At 42.6% G+C, this 20059-nt stretch overlaps 1 protein-coding gene across 2 annotated transcripts; it reads left to right on the top strand.

Annotated features, from left to right (window-relative positions):
- Positions 1–1623: 1623 nt before the first annotated feature.
- On the top strand, positions 1624–19264 carry HSF2 (heat shock transcription factor 2). 2 transcript variants are annotated; one of them, XM_074580848.1, is made up of 13 exons: positions 1624–1926; positions 5576–5684; positions 5891–6018; positions 6829–6953; positions 9322–9397; positions 11707–11768; positions 11882–11966; positions 13208–13377; positions 14670–14939; positions 15506–15611; positions 17207–17260; positions 17868–17952; positions 18309–19264. In XM_074580848.1, exons 1-13 carry the CDS (start codon positions 1654–1656, stop codon positions 18596–18598), a joined length of 1833 nt encoding a protein of 610 aa, XP_074436949.1. In that variant the 5' UTR covers positions 1624–1653; the 3' UTR covers positions 18599–19264. The 2 variants fall into 2 exon arrangements, with proteins under 2 accessions (XP_074436949.1, XP_074436950.1); XM_074580849.1 differs by lacking the exon at positions 17207–17260 and having other exon boundaries at positions 1632–1926.
- Positions 19265–20059: the final 795 nt, after the last annotated feature.

The following is a 20059-nucleotide window of genomic DNA, read 5'->3' as shown; positions in this document are numbered from 1 at the left end:
GTTACAGGCCGTTGTGGCCTGACAACGCTAAGAGAAAAGAGAAGCTGTGTGATACACATCTTGAAATGGAAACAGTAAAATTCATTTTCCTGCAGGCTACCAGGCGAAAGGTTCTCAATTTTTTTTTCCTGTGCCATTGTACTTTCTTCTCATTGTAAACTGAAGCAGATCAAGCTGACCTTGATTCTTTTGAGACTTTTTTGAGAACTCTCAACAAGATAAAACATCTGTAATACCGTCAATTGATGAGAATTTGTTGTGAAAATACTAGTTTTACTTCCATAGAACAATTTCTTAAAAATTAGTTGCCATTAAGTCTGTGATTAAATTTGCAAAATACTTGGTAGAGTATGGAAACAATTTCATTTTATTGCATTTTACCATTCATTAAGGTAACTAGTTTTCTAGAGGTATCCTTTTGATTTAAATCAGTTTATTTTCAGAGTCTCTCTAACCAATGGGCCTGAAGTCTAAACACAACTTGCCTTGGCAAGAAGGTCTGCTTAGGGACTGCCAGACTTTCTTTCTAGATAGCTTGGATGTTTCTGCTGTACATGTGCTTATATTATTATATGTTCTTTTTCTTAGGTCATGTACATAATGATTTACTGTGCTATGCGTGCCCATGTTCTTCAGTTGACTGGGTATTTCTTGACCTTTCTACCAGACCTTTCTGAAAACATAGGATTGGGTAGTCTTTAAAAATGCATGTTCTTTGCACCTGTAAGTTGCCAACCTGTTCTGCTGCCCTCCCCGGATCCCAGTCACAGGCCAGAGCAGACTGCTGAGAGAGAACTGGCAGCAGAAGTGACTGTTTCAACCAGCTTTGAAAAACCTGAACAACTTTATACTTATTTTCACTGAAAATGACATCAAACTGAGGAACCTGAAAACCCTGAAGTCAGATTTATTTATTTATTCTTATTATTATTACAACCATGAGAAGCTTGAGGATAACAGATGAGGTGTCTCCAGCTCTGCCTACGTTGGCGAGGAAGCTGCCAAGATGGAAGCCGTGCCTTAGGCCGAAGGGGATGGTGCTGAGGCTTTGAGTCTGGCGCAGTGTCAATCTGCTCTGGATGTCTGACACTTTCTGAAGGGAAGGGATCGCACAAACTTTCTCCAGCTGAGGGACCCATATGGAAGCAATACTGCCCTTAACAATTTACACAGCTGATATGTATACAGTAGGTGTTCATCCTGTCAGCTGTGTGGGGCTGGGCCGGGGGCTTGATGAACACCTTAGCAGCCCTCCGCATGCCTAGAGCAACGCGATTGACACCGACGAGCCCCACTACCTCCAGTTACGCTTGCCCGCTCTCTCCTGCCCGACCTCTGCGAAGGCGGCGGGAAGCCCGTCCCTAGGGCCTGGGGGCTCGGCCGGCCCCCCGCCATCGCCTCGGCCGCCCCGCAGCACCGCGCCACGAGCGGGGGCCTCGCCCACTGAGTAGCCCCGCCCAGCCCAGCGAGAGACGCCCCTTCATTGGGCCGCGACCCCTCAATATTTGCATGGGCCGCACCCGCCCCGCCTCCCTGCCGGGCCCGCGCTGTTGTGACACGTGAGGGCGGCGCACGTGGGGGCCGTTATGTAAAGCGCGCGGGGGGGAAGGCGGCGGGTGGGTACGCAGGCGCACGTGCGGCAGGCTGGCGCGCATGCGGGGGCCTCCTGGTGCGCAGGCGCGGGCGGGGCGGGGGCGGGCCCGGCCTCCCCCGCACACACACACACTCCCCCGGGCAGACGGCGGAGGCTCCCGAGCGACAATGAAGCAGCAGCAGCAGCAGCCGTCGCAGCCCCCCCAGCGCCAGCCGCCGCCCTCCTCCTCTTCCTCCGCTGGCGGCGGCGGCGCAGGGGTCCCGGCTTTCCTCAGCAAGCTGTGGGCGCTGGTGGGCGAGGCCCCCAGCAACCAGCTCATCACCTGGAGCCAGGTGCGGGCGCGGCCGTTGCCCCCAACCCCCCCATCGCCCGCGTGCGCGGGGCGGCGGGAGGTCGTGCGTGTCCGTCCGTGTATCCGTCTGTCCTGTCCCCGTTCCTCCGGCGGGGACCCGGGGCCTGCTCTGGGAGGGAGGGCTGGGCCGGGCCGGGCCTCCCGCCGGGCCCGCGGCGGACGGAAAGACCGGGCACGCGTGCTGGGCTCGGTCGGGCTCCCCGAGGGAGCGCCCCGCCGCCTTTGCCCAGTCGCCCCCCGGCCGCTCTGCGCCGTGTCGGCTCTCCCAGCCCAGGGAGAGGCCGGTTCGCCTCGCCGGCCTCAGCCCCTGCGGCGGGTACCTGGGGAGTGGGAGCGCCGGTGCCCGCCGCGGGAGGGGGTGGGGGGAGGCGCGTCCTCTTCCGCTGCCGCGCTGTTTGCCGGCCCCGACCCAGCAGGCTGGGGTGTCCCCGGGAGACGGTCGGGGCCGAGGGCGGGGATCCGACGGCGGCCGGGTTTTGCGGAGCGCTGACACGCCGTTTTTATGAAGCCATAGTGGGGGGACTGCGGGCTGGCGAGTCGGTAAATAACAGGGCTTGCCCTCGGAGAGCCGGCGGCTGCGGGGCAGCGTCCCGCCGTGGGAGAGAACGTAGGGAAACGGGGCTGTTCGCGCGTTCTGTACGCGAAACGGGCAGGGCCGCCGTTCCACGCGTGACACCGACCCGATGGAGCGGCGTTTCGGCCGGGCCCGGGCCGGGTCCGGGTCCGCCGTGTGCCGCCCGCAGGGGCGGCGGGGCCCGGGCCGGCCGCGAGCGGCCCGCGCTCATTGGCGGGCGGGCGGCCGGCCACGTGGGGACGACAACTGTTGCTCTCGGGTGGCGTCAGGCCCGGTGTGGGGTCCACCTGCGGGAGCGGGCACACGCTATCCCCCCCAAACCACCGCCTCTCCCCCCCCGCCGTGTCCGCTGGGGAGCGGCGTGGAGGGGATGGAGCGCGGGCATCTCTCCGGAGGAAGTGAAACTGGGGACCCGTCAGTAGTGACTTGGGGGGGACGCACGACACGACACACAAGTGTTGATCTGCCTCTTTGTTTCAGTAACTGAGATCCCTTTCCTGGGAGCTGCAGGTTAAACGTGTACGGTGGCCATGTGTATATCCTTTGATTGTTTTTCCAAAAAAAAAACCTGGAAAACTTGGGTTGGATGTCCTTCAGTCTTGAATCCTTTATATTCAAATGCAGGCTGCTGTAGTGAATAATAAGGAAGTGTTATCAGAGCACAAAATTTATAAGTGCCTTATAATGGAAGGCAGGAAATAACCACCTTCTTACAAAGTAATGAAGGGCTGGCAAGCTTGCTGCAGTTAGCATTGTTAGTTCTTATGATAAATGCTAAGCAGTTTTAATAATTTCATTTTTTTTCTAGTTCTTAGATGTTTATAAAGTAACTTATATTTTAAAAAGCCTGTTCTCCAGCTGTATCAACTTCTTCAAGTGGTGTTGAGATAGCAGGTCTCAGCTGAGTTTATTTTAAATGTTCAAGCAACGATAAAATGTCATCTTAAACATTTTACTGATAATGAGTTACCAGTAGCTTCAGCCAGAACTTCTGAGGAAGGAAGCTGGTAGACTTGGTAGATTACAGCAGCTTTTCCTTCTGATTTATTTTTCCTTCTCTATTCTGGAGGAGGGGTGCTAAGGGCTATATGGAGATTCAGATGTTGTCTAGCTTAAGAAGTGCCATTTTTTTGTCACCTTACACAAGCACACCAAGGCTGCTATTAGGTATCCTTAGGTATTAGTTTCTTAATTAAAAATAAAGACTAATTGTTTGAGATTCTACAAGGCTGTTTGTGGAAGGAAGATCCACTAATCACAGTTGATGTTACCAGCGTTCAGCAGTTCTTGTGGGGGGGAAGGTATTGGGATCACTTAGTACATGAGTGATGACGTCTTTTAAAAATACACCATGTCAACCTTATGGGGTATGGAAAGTGTACCAAGTGTAACAGGGAAGGAAGAGTACACTTAATATAATATTTCACTTTCCTCCTATACAAATCCATATCCTTAGACTGTAAGGATAAGCGCCATCTGAAACCAAACAGCCAAATTTTATCTCCCTGCATACGTATCTTGGTGAAGCCATGGGTATGTGTTGTCCATGGCAACACATACAAGGAGTACCAAATGAAGTACTTGGAAGATTGCTGTATGCTGCAGTCAGCAACACTAGGATGTGAATTTATTTAGTACAGTAATATAGATATTACATATGTATACACACACTATATATATGTATAGTATACTATATATACAATACTACATAATATACAGTATTTATGTAGTAAGGCTTCAGTGAGTTCAAGTCAGGCAACTGTGCAGCTTTGCTGTAAATGACTGTCAGGGCACCAAGAACTAGTAGATGTGTTTCCCAGATTTTTCTGCTCTAGGTCTGAACAATGTCAAAGTGACTATAGAGTGAAGGCCACATGAAAGCTGTCTCTTGGCGTCACAGGTCACTGTAGTACTGTTTGAGCACTTGTAGCTGATGAGTTTCATTAATGCATTGGCTAAGATGATCTGTTCCTGCCCTTTCTTTTGCTTCCCCTTTCCCTTCTGCTGACTGATTCTCATCAGGAGGTAGGCAGGCATTACTGGGAAGTTTTCATCTTCCTACCCTCCCCTCACTTTTAAGCTCCTAATCCATACAGTGGTGAGCTGTTTATATATCCTGTTTCTGTCAATCCTTGCTAGTTTGTCATAAACAAGCTCTTGGGCAAGGATTTTCACGTAGTCTCACGGTTGGTTTTCTGGGCTTCTTGGGATCATAGAGCTGGCATTTAAGGGTAAGAAACAAATGTGACTTGTTGAACTAAAGGGCTTCTAAGAAGATGCAGTATCACTGTTGACATTTGTCAAAGATGATAGGCTTTTTGTTAAATACAGGGTGAGAGTACTGTGGATGTACAGACAAAACCTACACCATTTTGAAGTAGCTAATTTGGATTCTGCCAATTAATTATTTGTCCTTTAGTTAATGGAGCACAGTCACTGAAGAACAAAGAGCTGAGCCTTCTATTTTAGTCAAAGCTTGTGGATGAAATAAAAGATCAGTTCTCCCTTGCAGTTGGCATCCCAGGAGGAGGAGGGATATTGCCTTGGGTGGTTACCTTTTTGGTAACCCCAAAACCCAGTGGACCCGCTCAGCTCTTTGCCAGCTCCATCTGCTCTACAAGTCCTATCAAATTAATCATGCTTGTATACTGGAAAGCAGAAGGGACTCTCAGATGGTCATTGCTTTTTTACCCCTTGCACAGTCTCTTTGTTAGATTCCTTCCCAATACTTCGAAGCTACGTAGAAAATTGGCAGTGTTGTCCTGTAGTGAAACTGTGGTAATTGTTGGTAGACAATTAATTCACTTTCTGACGAAGCAAAGAGTAGCAATAGAGATGTTTCCCTTCAAATATGGATAGGCATGTAAATTGATAATACTCTGTCGCTTTGCAACTGCAGGCTTTGTACACTTTTGTTGTGGAAAATTGTAGGCAAGCAGATCAGTTACGTACTGCGTGCACAAAGGAAACATTCCTATCTGGTGATTAATTCTAAAAGTGCAGCGTGTTTTCTACAACGGTCTTTAAGTAGCTTAATGTGTCTCTCTCATTTTAGAATGGCCAGAGTTTCTTGGTGTTGGATGAACAAAGGTTCGCAAAAGAGATTCTTCCCAAGTACTTCAAGCACAACAACATGGCAAGCTTTGTCCGACAGTTGAACATGTGTAAGTTTTTGATTTCTAGCATAGTTCTAGATCCTGTACGTGTTTAGTTATAGGCAATTTCCTTCGAGCAGTGACCCCGTGTTCTCTGCAACTAGGATATTGTCTTATCCTCAAAACTGGTATCAGGATAGTTGGAACAGCATAGTTTGAATTTCTTAATATGGGTTTTGAGAGTTATGGGTTTTTTTCTTTTTCTTATTTTAAAGATGGCTTCCGTAAAGTTGTCCATGTTGATTCTGGGATTGTCAAACTGGAGCGAGATGGTCCAGTAGAGTTTCAGCACCCGTATTTTAAGCAGGGCCGAGAAGACTTGTTGGAACACATTAAAAGGAAGGTCAGTGAAAACTCAGTATGTGGAAAACCTGTACTAGTATGTATGAATGAATAGCAAAGTTTGTGTCAAGTTTAATTGCAGGATTGTGAGTGCAAATAATTTTGGAGCTTGGGGAAGCAAGCTGCACTGCTGTCATGTATATCTTGACTTGTTTAAAGATATTTTGGGGGATTTAACTAGGCTACTTTATATAACCTGCTTTGCTGTCACTATAGCAAGTTTCACAGGTGGCAAAAATGAGCGAGTTACACAAATAAGACATTTTGCAAATGGGTATTAGAAGAAGGGCAGAGCATGCTTTGACTTTACCATTAGTAGTATAACAATCCATTTGTTTATGTAGCTTGTTTCAGAACAAAGCTACTAAGCATTAAACTTTCCACCAAAGAAGACAGGGGACAAACATGTTTGTTTTGCTTCTAAATGTGATTCTGAAATGTGCTCTGCCATTACTTCGAGCCAGAGGAGTATAGATATTGAATAGAAATATGGCAAGTTAAACTATGGTGAGAGGGATGTACTCATTAACACTGGGTGGTTGTGAAGCAGTTACGATGAAGTAGAGCGGTTAGGAGGATGCCTGGAGAATCTGAATGTATGCAAATGTTTGTAACAGCTAAAGCTAATGGGGCGACAGCTGTAAGAAGAAAATCCTGTGTGTTTCTGTATTTTTTTTATTTTGATGCTTGGTTTATTATTAACTTAAATACATAGTTTATCAACACTAGAAGAAAATATACTTGATCACCAAAAAAAATTAGTAGTTGAGTAAAGGAAAGTGTTGTTTCTGGATTCTAATCTTCTTTAAAGGTTTCTTCTTCAAGACCTGAAGAAAACAAGATACGTCAGGAAGATCTCTCCAAAATAATAAGTAGTGCTCAAAAGGTGCAAATTAAACAAGAGACTATCGAATCTCGATTATCTGCTTTGAAGAGGTAAGTTGCTCCATCAACAACTGATCCCTAAAATTGTGTAATTCTGGTAATAGATATCAGAAAAAGACCTAATTTTAGATGTCTCTTGATTTCTTACTGCCTAACTTTAAATAGTGCTTCAGGAAAATAAATTTCAATAAAAGAATTGCATTAAAAATTTAATATTCTGATATCGCTAAAATTAATAGGCAGTTTTGGTGTTTGGAAAACTGTGTAGTAGTGGGCAATTAAATAACATCTTTAATAATAGTTCCATAATGCTGCTGAGGCTGAATATTCAACTCGGCTCTTAGCATAAGGTATGCTGTTTTACATCTTCAAGTTTGAAGTAGTTACTGTGTTAGTTTGAGGCAGAGTTTGGTTTATGCAAATTGCTTATAATACTTTCTTACTACAGTTTATGTCTTTGCTTGTTGCTTTTTATTTTCCTGGTGTTTTCTTCATTCCCCCACTGCTAAAAATTGCAGAAGAGTTAATGCCTGTGAAAATCTATTTAAAATCTAATTTGGAAATTCATTAGTTACCTCAGTGACAGAGGTACAGAATCTAAAATCCAAATGTAAATAGAGTATTTTTAGAATATCGTTATTTCCTATTTAGCAATTACGATTTATTCTCAACAATGAGAGAGATGTGTGTCACAAATTACTTAACACTTTAGGGTATGTAGATACAGACAGGATATATGAGCATAAGCTCATGCACTGTAAGTCACAGCACCTCAACAGTAACTCAACCTCAGGACTCCTTAATTTATGTTAACTTGAGAACGTAAATGATTGTGTACCTCTCTGGCAGAGGTCACTGATTAGTTCAAGTTTTAAGATGTAAATGCTGTCATTTCTAGTCTTCAGTTCTAGTTACTCGAGTGGTAGAAAATTCAAAGGCAAACTTATTTTGTCTAGGAACAGTCTTTATTAAAATCTGTGCAGTCTAGAGTAAAAACGTTGAAAAATGTTCATAAGCACCTTTTTCAAATCATAGAGGAATTTGGGTTGTAAGGAACCTCAGAAGGCTGTCAGGTCCAAACCCCTGCCCAGAGCAGAGCTGACTTTGGCTGAAATGACATCTGGTTGCTAACGACCTGATAGTTTGTAGAGATGAGAAGAAAGAATGATCGGTCTTTGACATCCATATTGTTGTCCCTTGAGTTTAAAATGGTTGAGGTAGAAACCGAAACTAAGTCAGAAGAACAAAATATGTTAATAAAGCTGGTGAGAAATTGAGAAAATTCAGAATCTCTGACCTCATTTGTTAAGTTTGTTATGGAACTGTACTCTTAAATTGTATGTTGGACATAGGAGCAATTTGAGGAGTGAATAATAAGCTTCATCACACTGCATATAAGCAGCTGTTTCTGAAAACTGAGCTTAAGGTTTCCTAAAAACACTAACACCAGTGGAGAGATTTTCCTCTTTTTTTGGCATACATCTGTGTTGAAAACTAAACTGCAAAAGAGATGAGAGTGGTATGTTGTCTTTCCTTATTCATTGAAGCTTTCAGTATTCATTATTTACTTCTTAATATGCTTTATGCTGTTGGAAACAAGGAGGTTCATGGATACAATAGCAAGGGCCACTGTACAGCAGTTTTTATACTGTCTCAGTAACTGGACTCCAGTGAGTACTGGAACAACCAAGGTTTGTAAAATGGCAGTGTTTCATGAAAACTGCCATCTCTGCTGCGCTCCTATTATTTTTTAGCACCTAACATGCACCTTTACTGGAGATAATAGAGGCAACTGTTAGGCTTACGTACAGCTGCATGTGTGACTTCAGAGCTTGTTCTGTAAAGATGCTTTCAAGGTGGATGTACTGTTGCTGACAGGTGGCTTGCATCTAACAAGAGGAGTGTGAGGGAGGACAAACAGGCTTGATATAGATGAAGAACTCTCTTTTTTCGTGGTGGGAGGAAGCAACATTCTTATGCTGTTTGGTCCTTTGCTACTGCCAGAGACCAGTTGTACACTTGATTTGTTATTATTTTTTTTCTTTAATTCCTTAGGATTTAATTACTAGAAGGAAGAGGAAAAGGTAACTTTGTTACAGGAAAGGAAACAAAATAGTTAATTTTTAAATGCTGAACCTATGTGTAATAACTATTGCCAAATTTGGGGATTTTTTTTTTTTATTTTATTTTTTTAAGGGGGCTGGAAATTCTCTGCAGGCTGTTTGTTGTGTTTGGGTCTCCATTTTGTAATTATTTGTGAAGGTTGATGACTGTGTGACTTCCCCCCCTGCCTACTCCCCAAATTTAAAAACACATTTCAAAGAGCTTTAATGAAGCCAACTAATCTTTAACAAAAATGATTAATGTAAATATTGTAAAACTTAGCTTTAGTTTGACTTTGACCATCCTTTTCAAACAGGGAGAATGAATCACTTTGGAGGGAAGTGGCAGAACTGAGAGCAAAACACTTGCAACAGCAGCAAGTTATTCGGAAGGTAAGGCTTCATTCAAGTGTCATATGCGAATGAGTGAGTGAGTGCTTCTGAACTAGGAATGCTGTGCTGCATGTTACCTTACTTTGTCCTCACTCTTTTTTTTTTTTGTAGTCTGTGGTATGTCTTTTTAATGCGGGGGGGGGGGTGTTGCGTGAAACGGGGCCAAGCGGTTTTGGCAGAAGATAAACCCCCTTGCGTTCTAACACTCCTCACCGAGGTGGGAGGCTAGGTGCGGCTAGGTTTAAATTCTGAGTGATGCCCAATTCAGCACTATCAGTCCAATCGCGTTTAATATGTATTAAACTACTACGATTTGGATACACTAATAGTGGGCTGCACCTTCAGTCTAGTCGTGCTCCTGAACTAGCACGGCCTCTCTGTAGTTTTGGTCGCGTTCAGTGAGAAAGCGGAACGACTAGCTACTTAAACAGTGCAGTTTATTTAAACAACAGATATACAGGTTCTTTAGGATTGCCGGTGATAAATACACTGTCTGCAAAGCACGTGCAAATAAAGATATTGCTAAGTATACAAACGCGCGACAAAATTATAAACGATACAGCCTGGCTATAAATGTAGGGCAGAGATTCTCTAGAGAAATTTCTAAGTCCCCGAGAAAGCGCTCGGTGTAATCGAAGTCTTACCCAAAGGCGTCCCTATGGGGGGGAAGAGAGGCTCAGCCCGTCGACTGATCCCGGAAATCAGCGGTGGAATTCTTCGCGATGGTGTCTTCCCTGACATCCCCTCTCTCTTGGGCTATTTTTATATTATTTTTTTATCTTCAAAGTGGAGTTTGAGTGACTTTAGTCATACGTACTTTTATTATGATTAATGTATTCAAGGAGGAGTGTTCACACCTCGGGGGCGGATAGCCTCCGGGATGGAGGTGTGTTTTGGTACATTGTGGTGAGCAAAGTTCGCACAAAAGGACAGCATTTCATCAACATTTGACGAAATGTTGGCTCAGGTAGCGTGTAGGCCGCTTATCAGTTCCGTAGTACCATCTCGTCCCCATATCTGCTATTCGTCACAAGGGAAGGCCACGGAACAAGCGTATTCCGTTCCATCCCTCATGTAGTTTCGCAAACAACCTTGTACAGGGAATCACAGATGTTGCATTCTTCGTGTGCTAGCTGCGGCTGTATTCTACCTCAGAAGCCTCTTGATTTTATGACTTTCCTTAATGTGTGAACAATGCTGTATTTTTGTATTCTTGGCCAATTTAGTAATTATTCCACGGGGGGGGGGGGGTAAAGGTTGGTGTATGGTGAACAAATCTTTGTGAAACATTCAGTGTTCTCACCACATAAGCAGAAGATAAGGCCAAACTGTTGTAAACATTTTCAAAGAAAGAGGTTCAAGAACGTCATACATCTTTCATTAAGGTATCCTTAAAAAATGGTCCAGCCATTTTTTTATTACTTCAGGAATTGGATGACTAACATTCTGTGTTGGGTGATCTCAGGAAGAACTCTTTTTCGCTGCGAGAATTGCAAAGTTCTGTATTGGAAATTCACTACTGTCCCACTTAACTGACCCACTGATTGTATATTTCTGGAGTTATCAGAAGAATAATAGATCATTGAGTGGAACACGCTGATTATGTTAGCTTAGCTTAGTTTAACAGTTAGATTTATGATTACCAAAACGGATGTAAATGCAAAGAGTTTACAGATTTTGTTTATTTTTCTTAATGTATCAGAAATAGCAACACTGAAAGCAGCCTTGTAGCAAAGAGTCTTACTGATTTTTTTTTTTTTTCCTCCAGTTTGTTGAAGCCAGGTTAATGCACTTAATCTTTAAATTTAAAACATAAGGGAAGAAAGTCTAACATTACAAAAGGAAAGGCAGCTAATAATACTCTTAAGTGTCCGTATCATTTTTTCTGAGTCTGACAAAAATGCCATTCACCAGAACCACTGTTTACAGATGCATGTTATATTTACAGTCAACATCCCTAGTGCCTTCTGTCGTTGCTTATTAGAGTTCTTCTTTGAGCTACTGGATGTTTTTCTGTGTACTGTATGATGTAGTGTAAAAGCCTACTCTTTATTGCCGGCTATGGGAAAAGCCTTTCTCAGACAGCTGAATAACTATTCCTTTTAGATATTACCAGCAGTGTTTTCTACTCTACCACATTTTTTAACTCTTCAGAACAGTTCTAAATGAGAATTACTACACAAAATAAGTGTTCTGCTGTTTATATATAGATTTTTATTATTCAAGTTGTCTGCCGTAAAGTATCTTGGTACTCTGTGAGAAACAATTACAGAGTAGAGTGACTAACAAAAGTGTTCTCTTCCTTACAGATTGTACAATTTATTGTTACCTTGGTGCAGAATAACCAACTAGTGAGCCTAAAACGCAAGAGGTAAATATGGTCTTGAAAACTTGCTGCCCAGTCAATATACTGACATGTTTTGTTGACTAAACCCAAAGAATTAGTTCTGCAATGACTTACTTCCTTTACTCTTTTTCATTTAGGCCTCTACTTCTGAACACTAATGGACCTACAAAGTCAAATGTATTTCAACAAATTGTGAAAGAACCAGCTGACAGTAACCATCATGTAAGTTTTCTTTTATGCGTACTCTTTGTTATGATGAAGGAAGGAGTGGAGGGTGGCAGACGGATGAAGTAGCTTGTCTTATGGGAACAAAACATAGCTGTGTACTGAGAGGTATCAACTTTTAGAAGTGATATGCCCTGTTGTGTTTCCTTCAGAAGCCGAGTGTTGATAATCACTTTTCAATATAAGGATGTATAAGCCAGTTACTTGTAGATTAAATACAGCTTGATGTGATCCTACTGAAAGCAGTTTGCTTTTAATAATGGTGCTGTTAGAAGTACGTTAGCATATGTATGCTGTGTTGGTATCTCTGGGCGTTAGGCACCCCTAGCCCCATACAGTGACAGGGATCCAGCGTGTTGCTCTGCAAGGCAGCATCCAACCCAGCAAAATCATGTCAAGTTCCTGTGCCATTTGAATGCGTCAGGCCACCGAAAGTTATTTTCTGCTGTCCAAATAATGGTTGGTGGGGAAATCATTAGAATGAGTGCTGTAGCATAGTACTAGAATTATAGCTTTAAAACAAAGTACTATTTAAATGGCAGTCACTGCTTTAATATTTTTAGTTCTCGTGTTGTCCTGTTGTCACAGCTTTGTTGTTGGTTTTGCTGACAGTGCTAGTATACTTTTATTTCCATGCTTGCAGCATTTGCCAAACATATGGTTGTAGCATATGCCAAACATAGCATGCCAAACATGCTTATAAATACATAAAGGGTGGGTGTCAGGAGGATGGGGCCAGGCTCTTTTGAGTGGTGCCCAGTGACGGGACAAGAGGTAGCGGGCACAAACTTGAGCATAGGAAGTTCCACCTAAACATGAGGAGGAACTTCTTTACTTTGAAGGTGTCAGAGCACTGGAACAGGCTGCCCAGAGAGGTGGTGGAGGCCCCATCCCTGGAGACACTCAAAACCTGCCTGGACACATTCCTGTGCAACCTGCTCTAGGTGACCCTGCTCTGGCAGGGTGGTTGGACTAGATGATCTCCAGAGGTCCCTTCCAACCCCTACCATTCTGGGATTCTGGAATTCTTTCTGTAGCTGTTGTTCTCTAGCTTGTTCATTTATTTCTGTGTTTTTTCTATTAAATGTAGACCTATACAAACAGTTTGTAGTCTCTGAGTTGTAGGAAACCTCTTGCACGTCATAAGAATTGGAGCATTGTAAGATACGATGATAACTGCCAGAATGCTGAAGCTCATTGTCCTTCTGTCCCCTGACTCTTTTTAAAATAATTCTTAGGTACCTCTGAATAGAAATGAGGGCTTAAAACAAAGGGAACAGATTTCAGATGACATCATTATTTATGATGTCACTGAGGATGTGGGTGATGAAGAAAATCCCATGGGTGATGAAGAAAATCTTCCTGTTACACCAGAAGCAAGTGAAGATACCACTTCAGATTCTTCCAAGTAAGCAGTCTCTAGAAGTCTATATAGATAATTGGCTTTCAGTGTTGTATAATACGCAGTAATTCAGATATCTTGGATAATTTTTTTTTAATGAAGTGATCAGAATTATTCAGTACTCTTGCACATACAGAAGCTTCATCTGTGAATTCACACTAGGTTCTGATTTATTGACCTTTGGGTTTGTTCCAAATAGTTAATTGGCTTTTGGAGTTTTAATATGTGGAGGATAGAAACTAGTGAGAAGCAATCAGTGTTATTGCACTCTTGTTAAATATACGACTTGTCCAAAGACAGAGCAAGTGACGTCTTCTTACTTTTGGTTATGAATACAGACAGGTATGACTTCCCCTGTTCTTACAGACTGTTACGGAGAAAAATTTGCGTGTGCTGTCTGTTAAGTGTTGGTGTGGTCTTTGAAATTTATTAAGCCAGTTAATATCAGGAGGTTTTTTTGAGTCTCAAATATTCTGTGACTGTGTTCCTTCCTGTCTGTACTTAGCACTGCAGAAGTAGTTCATCTTTCAGCTATGAGCAGTTGAAACTTGGTCCAGGGATTGAGATGCAACTCTCTTCCTGAGGTGCATTGTGTTGATAGGGCCTGTATTATGCCTCAAGGAATAAAAATTAGATATTTCTAGCTTATACTTGAACTAGTACCATTGTTCTTTTTCAGCTGATGTCTGGAAATGCATTCTCTAATAGAAAAGCTTCATTAAGATAAGGCTGCAATAGAAAGGCAGCACAATTACAGCTACTTAAGGGTTAAGAAAACCAGAATATGGATAAAAGCAAGTTATTTGAGGTTCTACGTTGGTTTTTAGATTGCTTTCCTGGTCTACATAACAAGGTCAATTAGTTACAGCATTGTTGACTGAGATCCTTTGTGTTACGGATGCTCCAGAGTTGATACTGTTCAACAGGAAAGATGCAAAATAGCATATATATTATCGGTTTAGTTTGTACATACTTTACATTTATATGCGAGCTTATAGTTGTTTCTAATGTAAAAAATATCAGTGTTCATATATCTTTTTAGTAGTTGCAATTGTGTTCTAGCACACAGTGTCTACTAGCTGAGCTGCATTAACTGTATTGAGCAGTACAGCACCATATCAGTGCAAGATACTGAGAGTATCTTGGTGTGTTATGTACTAAAAAGCAGTAGAAAAGTTTATTTCCTTCTAGTATCTTGACTGAAATGAGAAGTAACTAAACCTGTGGAATAGCACCAATTTAAATGAGTGTATGTTTTACATTACACAATGCTTTTATTCATTTGTTTGGTGTTACAGCTGTAGTCATTCTCCCGATATTGTAATTGTGGAAGATGATAACGAAGAAGAATATGCCCCTGTAATTCAAGGGGACAAAAGCACCGAATCAGTTGCTGTCCCAGCTAACGATCCCCTCAGCCCTGTCAGTGACAGTACAAGCCCACTGATGTCAAGTGCTGTACAGCTGAATAACCAGTCAGCTTTAACTGCAGAAGATCCGGTCTCAATGATGGATTCCATACTCAATGAGAATGGAGTAATTTCACAGAATATAAATCTTCTTGGAAAGTGAGTAGCCTGGTCTTTTGGTTTTTTTCAAGTATTAGAACTGATTGTTTTACTGAAGTAAAAATAACTGAATAGTAGTTTCTATTGAGAACTTCAAATTTATAGGTCACCTTTATTCTAGCCAGATCCTAATGATCCTTCTATTTTAAGTTGGGACCTCAGGTTGTTGTTGTCGAGTGAGTGAGTTGGGGTGCATAATCTGACAGTGTAATGTTGTGGATATCGTTGTTCAAACTGACAGGATTTATCCGTGTAGCTCTTGCAGGCGGATGGGACTCATTAGGGCTACCTGGGTGCAAGAATCGCATCTCTGCTAATGTCATGTCATAGTGTTATGCTGATGTGGTATCTGTTTCGGAGCACCCTGTCTGCTTTACTTGGGCTCTCCTCTAAAGAGGCTAAAAGTTTCCATTTTTTTCCAGAGGTTGTTTCTAATGAAAGACTTGTTTCGTTCTCGTTCTGGTGGAGATTTTTAGATGCATGTAGTACATCTGTGTAAAGCTTAATTGTGGATTTCTCTTCCTTCTGTTAAGGGATACAGCAATAAAATATTGTTTGTCTTCTAGAGTGGAACTTCTGGATTATCTTGACAGTATCGACTGCAGTTTAGAGGACTTCCAAGCTATGTTATCAGGACGACAGTTCAGCATAGATCCAGATCTCCTGGTTGATGTAATTTTCACTGTTTATTTTAAGTATTTTGGTAATACACTACAAAAAGTATTTGTGTGGGTTGTTACTGTTTAAAATTGATTTAAAACACAACAGATATTTTTTTTCTCCTTTCTCCCATTTAAAAAAGAAAAGTTACAAATATTTGTAAATATGTGCTCCTGGGGCACTGGTATAATTCTCAGTGCTACACCACTGCTCAAGTGAATGCTTAAGTTTTTGATTGAATAATGGCTTTCTTAATGAAACAATGCTTATATTTGTTGCTACCTGAACTCAGACAGCAATTAGATTAATACTCTTGCTTTGAAATAGCTCAGCACATCATCTGTGGTCTTCTCAATGAACTGGGATTAGAAAGACTCTTGGCATTTATTTTACAAGTTTCTCTGCCATTTCAGGTTATTTCTTAGGAGTATGTATACGTTCTCTTCAGATTTATGTCAAGTAGAATGGCCTTGGTTGTAAGGGGCCTGTGTGTGTTATGTTAGCTAGTCCAGCCCCCTTGCTCAAAGCATGGCCAGCTTGAAAGTTGTATCATGTTGCTCGGGACCTTGACTCAAATTCTGAAATCTCCAATGATGGGAGATTCCACAGCCTCTCGGCTGCATGTTCCAGTGCTTGACTCTTCTTTGTGATGAGTTTCATTATATCAGTCACAATTTTCCCTGCCACAGCTTGTAGCTCTTGCCTTTTGTCCGTAGCCTACCTCTGTGGAGTCTGTCTTCTCCGTAACACCTCTTCAGAAGCATTGGGAGAGTGCAGTAACCCTCCCTCGTCTGTGCTTTCCAGCCAAGATTCGCCAGGCTCCCTCAGCCTCTTGGGTGTTATGAGCCCCCAAACATCTGCGGCCCTCTGGATGCCCTCTAATTTGAAAACTCTTGTACTGGGAGGCCTAAAACTGGACACTCTTCCACAAGTGGGCTCAGGTGTTGCGCAGAGAGAAACGGTTGCTTCCAGTGACCTGCTGGCTACGCTTTGCCTGTAGCAGAGCCTGCCTCCCTCTAGCAAAGCCCTGCTGCTGGCCCATGGCAGACAACACCAGGCCACGACTCCCAGGTCCCCTCTCCCAGGAGCTGCTCCCTGTCCTGTGCCTTTGTTCCCCAGCCGGGGCCAGTGCATGAGGTTATTGTGTCCTCAAAGCGTTTGGCTGTGGAACCTGATGGAGTGGCTGTTGGCCCCTCTCCCACTTTGCCGAGATCCCTCTTACAGCAGCTCTCCTCTCCCATGGGCTGATGACTTCTTCCAGCGTGGTGGCACTTGCAAACTTGATGATCAGGATGCGTTATTCCTTATTGTACACAGAATTCTCCATGCAGAAGGAATCAGTATTTTAAGATTCCTGCCGCAAAACATGTTAGTCTAAGTTAGATGTAATATAGTTGTTTCCTTTGTGACCGAGGAATTCTAAGCCATTATGCACCAAAACTAGGTTTTCTTTGCAAAAGTGGTAACTACCTGTAAATAAACTCTAATCCAAATAGAGGGTGAAAACATTAAGTACAGGGATTATTCTCACACATGCAGATGTGATATTCTTGTATTTGTAATAACAGCATCGAGATACCTAAAACTTTATGTTTTGTCTTATTTAGCTTTTTACAAGCTCCGTACAGATGAATCCCACAGATCATATCACTAATCCCAAAGTAAGTCTTAAATCCATTGTTCCATGCACACAGTAGTGGGAGATGCAAACTTGATTCATCCTTCACTGTTTTCTTTACTGGTATAATAGCACTTTTTTCATGCTCTGGCTTTGAAGCTTTCCATGAGAATAGGAAGGCTGCAGCTGAATTCATCCTGTTGATTGGGTTTTAAACAGAAAAGGGAAAAGCACACTAATTAATAATGTCCTTTAAAACTCATATTGCCTTGAGGCCAATGCCTTTACATTGTACCAGTCTCTTGACTTGTGTATCCTCTAAGATTTTAGTACTTGCAGACATGGTACACACTTTGTCAGAATGGTTTCATCCATGTCGTCTGGTGGGAAAAGAAACACAAGAATAAGCAGATCTAACTCTTTGAATTTGTCCTGTTCGTTTATGAGCATTAGATTTGGTTCTTGCTTGAGTAAGCCTGTGTTTCCATTTCACCTTTTCTCAGCCAACGTCTGTTAGTATGGGTAACGGATACCACTGCATCCCTTCACAAATAAAAATTTATTTTTTTTTTAATAGTTGGTCATCTGTGTTCTAGTGGCATTGTAAAAGGCTTAAAACACATGCTTAAAGATTTTGCTTTTGTTTCCAGATGGAGACAAAGGGAATAGAAACTACCAAGAATAATGCTGGTCCCGCGGCTTCACAGGAAACACAAGTTTCTAAGCCTAAATCAGGTTAGTTGTAGTGTTTTGTTGAAACAGTTTTAACAGTTGAACTAGCATTGTCCTCAAAACCATCTCAGTTATTTGCTCTTTGTCAGGTTTTGTGTCACGCTGATAAGCAAATAACCAAAACAAAATACTTACTATACTTGGGTTTTAGGTTTTTTTGGCACTGCGCCAGGGAATCTGAACAAATGTTATGCATGAATGTAACTATTCTTTAGTCACTCAATAAACACTAGCACCAATAATCTTTTCTGTTAGTTATTCTTTAAATAAATTCTCTGGGTTGGATTTTGTTTTTTCTTTCTGCACATAGAAAGGCATGTGAACTGATGATAATGTTTTGGGATTTTTTTCCCCTTTAGATAAGCAGCTCATACAGTACACTGCGTTTCCACTCCTTGCATTCCTCGATGGGAACCCAGGCTCCGCCATTGAGAGTGGGAGCTCCACAGCCGAAACTCCTTCCTCTGCAGACAAACCCCTGGAAGTGGACGAGCTCCTGGAGAGCAGTCTGGACCCCGAGCCCACCCAGAGCAAACTGGTGCGGCTGGAGCCGCTGACAGAGGCGGAAGCAAGCGAAGCCACGCTCTTCTATCTATGTGAACTTGCCCCAGCGCCCATGGACACAGACATGCCCTTCTTGGATAACTAATGTAACGGGGACTCTGTATATAGTCATGAAGATGAACTATTTATTTAGAATATTGTTTGGTATATGAGTTTTTTTTGTAAATCACTGTTTTATGTAACCAGATAACGTGGGATCTAAAATACCTTTCCTGTGTTACTTCCTGTAAGCAGTTGTTTAACCCCAGGGTTAGACAGGCTCTTGGACACGGTTGGCAATACCAAGTCAGACTGTTACTGTGCTGCTGTCAAATACTTGGTATTACACATATCGCTAAATATCCCAGGTAACGCAACACTTGTTAATAGTAAGCTTTGATTTATGATTTCTTATACTTCTGGTCTACATATGATGACGTAAACTAGTAGTGTATGGTTAGGGAGCACTGACTTTCTGTATCTTGGATTTTTTCTATTTTTTACAACATTTTGTTTAACAAACATGAGGCTTTTTTGGGGTGGGGGGGACCAGGACCTGATGTAGGCTTTTTTTTTCCCTGCTTAAACTGGGAACAAAGTGCCTGTACCTTGCTAAATCTTGGTTCTGCCTTACTTTCACTTCAGTGGAAGTGCTCACACATAGCACAAACTGGGGAAGAGTTCTTCTTTACAGCCACCAGGCCCCTTGACTGCATGAGTACTTTTAACTTGGACCATCTACTCTGATAAAATAAATGTTACTTAAGTGTGATGCTGGTTAGGAGTTGCCTCTTATTCCACATGCCTAGTGGATGTCAATTAACAGCTTGTGTTTTTCATGCCTGAGTAGCTGTGCAATGAGGGCTGCTGCTATGCATGTTTATTGGCAAAGTTTCATGATCTCCAAACTTCAAGGTTTATTTATAAGCCTCCAACACATGTAGTTAATGCAGCAAACTGTTTTCTTTTACTACTATGCAAAAGAATGTTTTCTCCTTTGTTTTCTTACTGCAAGCTGGGGCACAGCCCTGTAACTTTCCTTCCCCTGGAAGAGCTCTGCTACTCAAAAGGTGTGCTTTCATTGCTGCTTTTAGCAAAGCCTTCTGTGTTTATTAAGTGAAGTGACTGTAGTTGCATCACAGAGCTGAACACCAGAGGGGTTACCACAACACTAGGTGAAGGTGCAGCTGACTCACTTGTAACTGAATCATCTCGCCCTCAGCTCCTGATTTAATATAAACAGTAAGTTAAACTGTAACTAAATATAGAAGTTTTCTTCCCTCTCTGCCCTCAAAGCTGTAGATGGGGAGGTTTGAGAGGCTCCAGTGTGTAGGATGTTCCTGTTGAAGGGAGAAACTTCACACATGGCAACAGGAAAAACACCTTCCACAGCCAAAGTTTCCTTTTTCAAAGGAGCAGCCTAGCCACTTGTACAAGGAGCTGAATCTGTAGACCCAGCTTTCTGTTCATCTTCCTAATGCAGTGACTAGCTATTTGTTACAGGGGACAGGAGCTGCTGTATTAAAGCTGGTGTCTGGGTGTGTCACCCAAACTGAACACAGACAGT

The sequence above is a fragment of the Larus michahellis genome, chromosome 3, assembly GCF_964199755.1.
Source record: "Larus michahellis chromosome 3, bLarMic1.1, whole genome shotgun sequence".
NCBI lineage: Eukaryota > Metazoa > Chordata > Aves > Charadriiformes > Laridae > Larus > Larus michahellis.
This window is presented reverse-complemented; position numbering and strand designations above follow the sequence as displayed.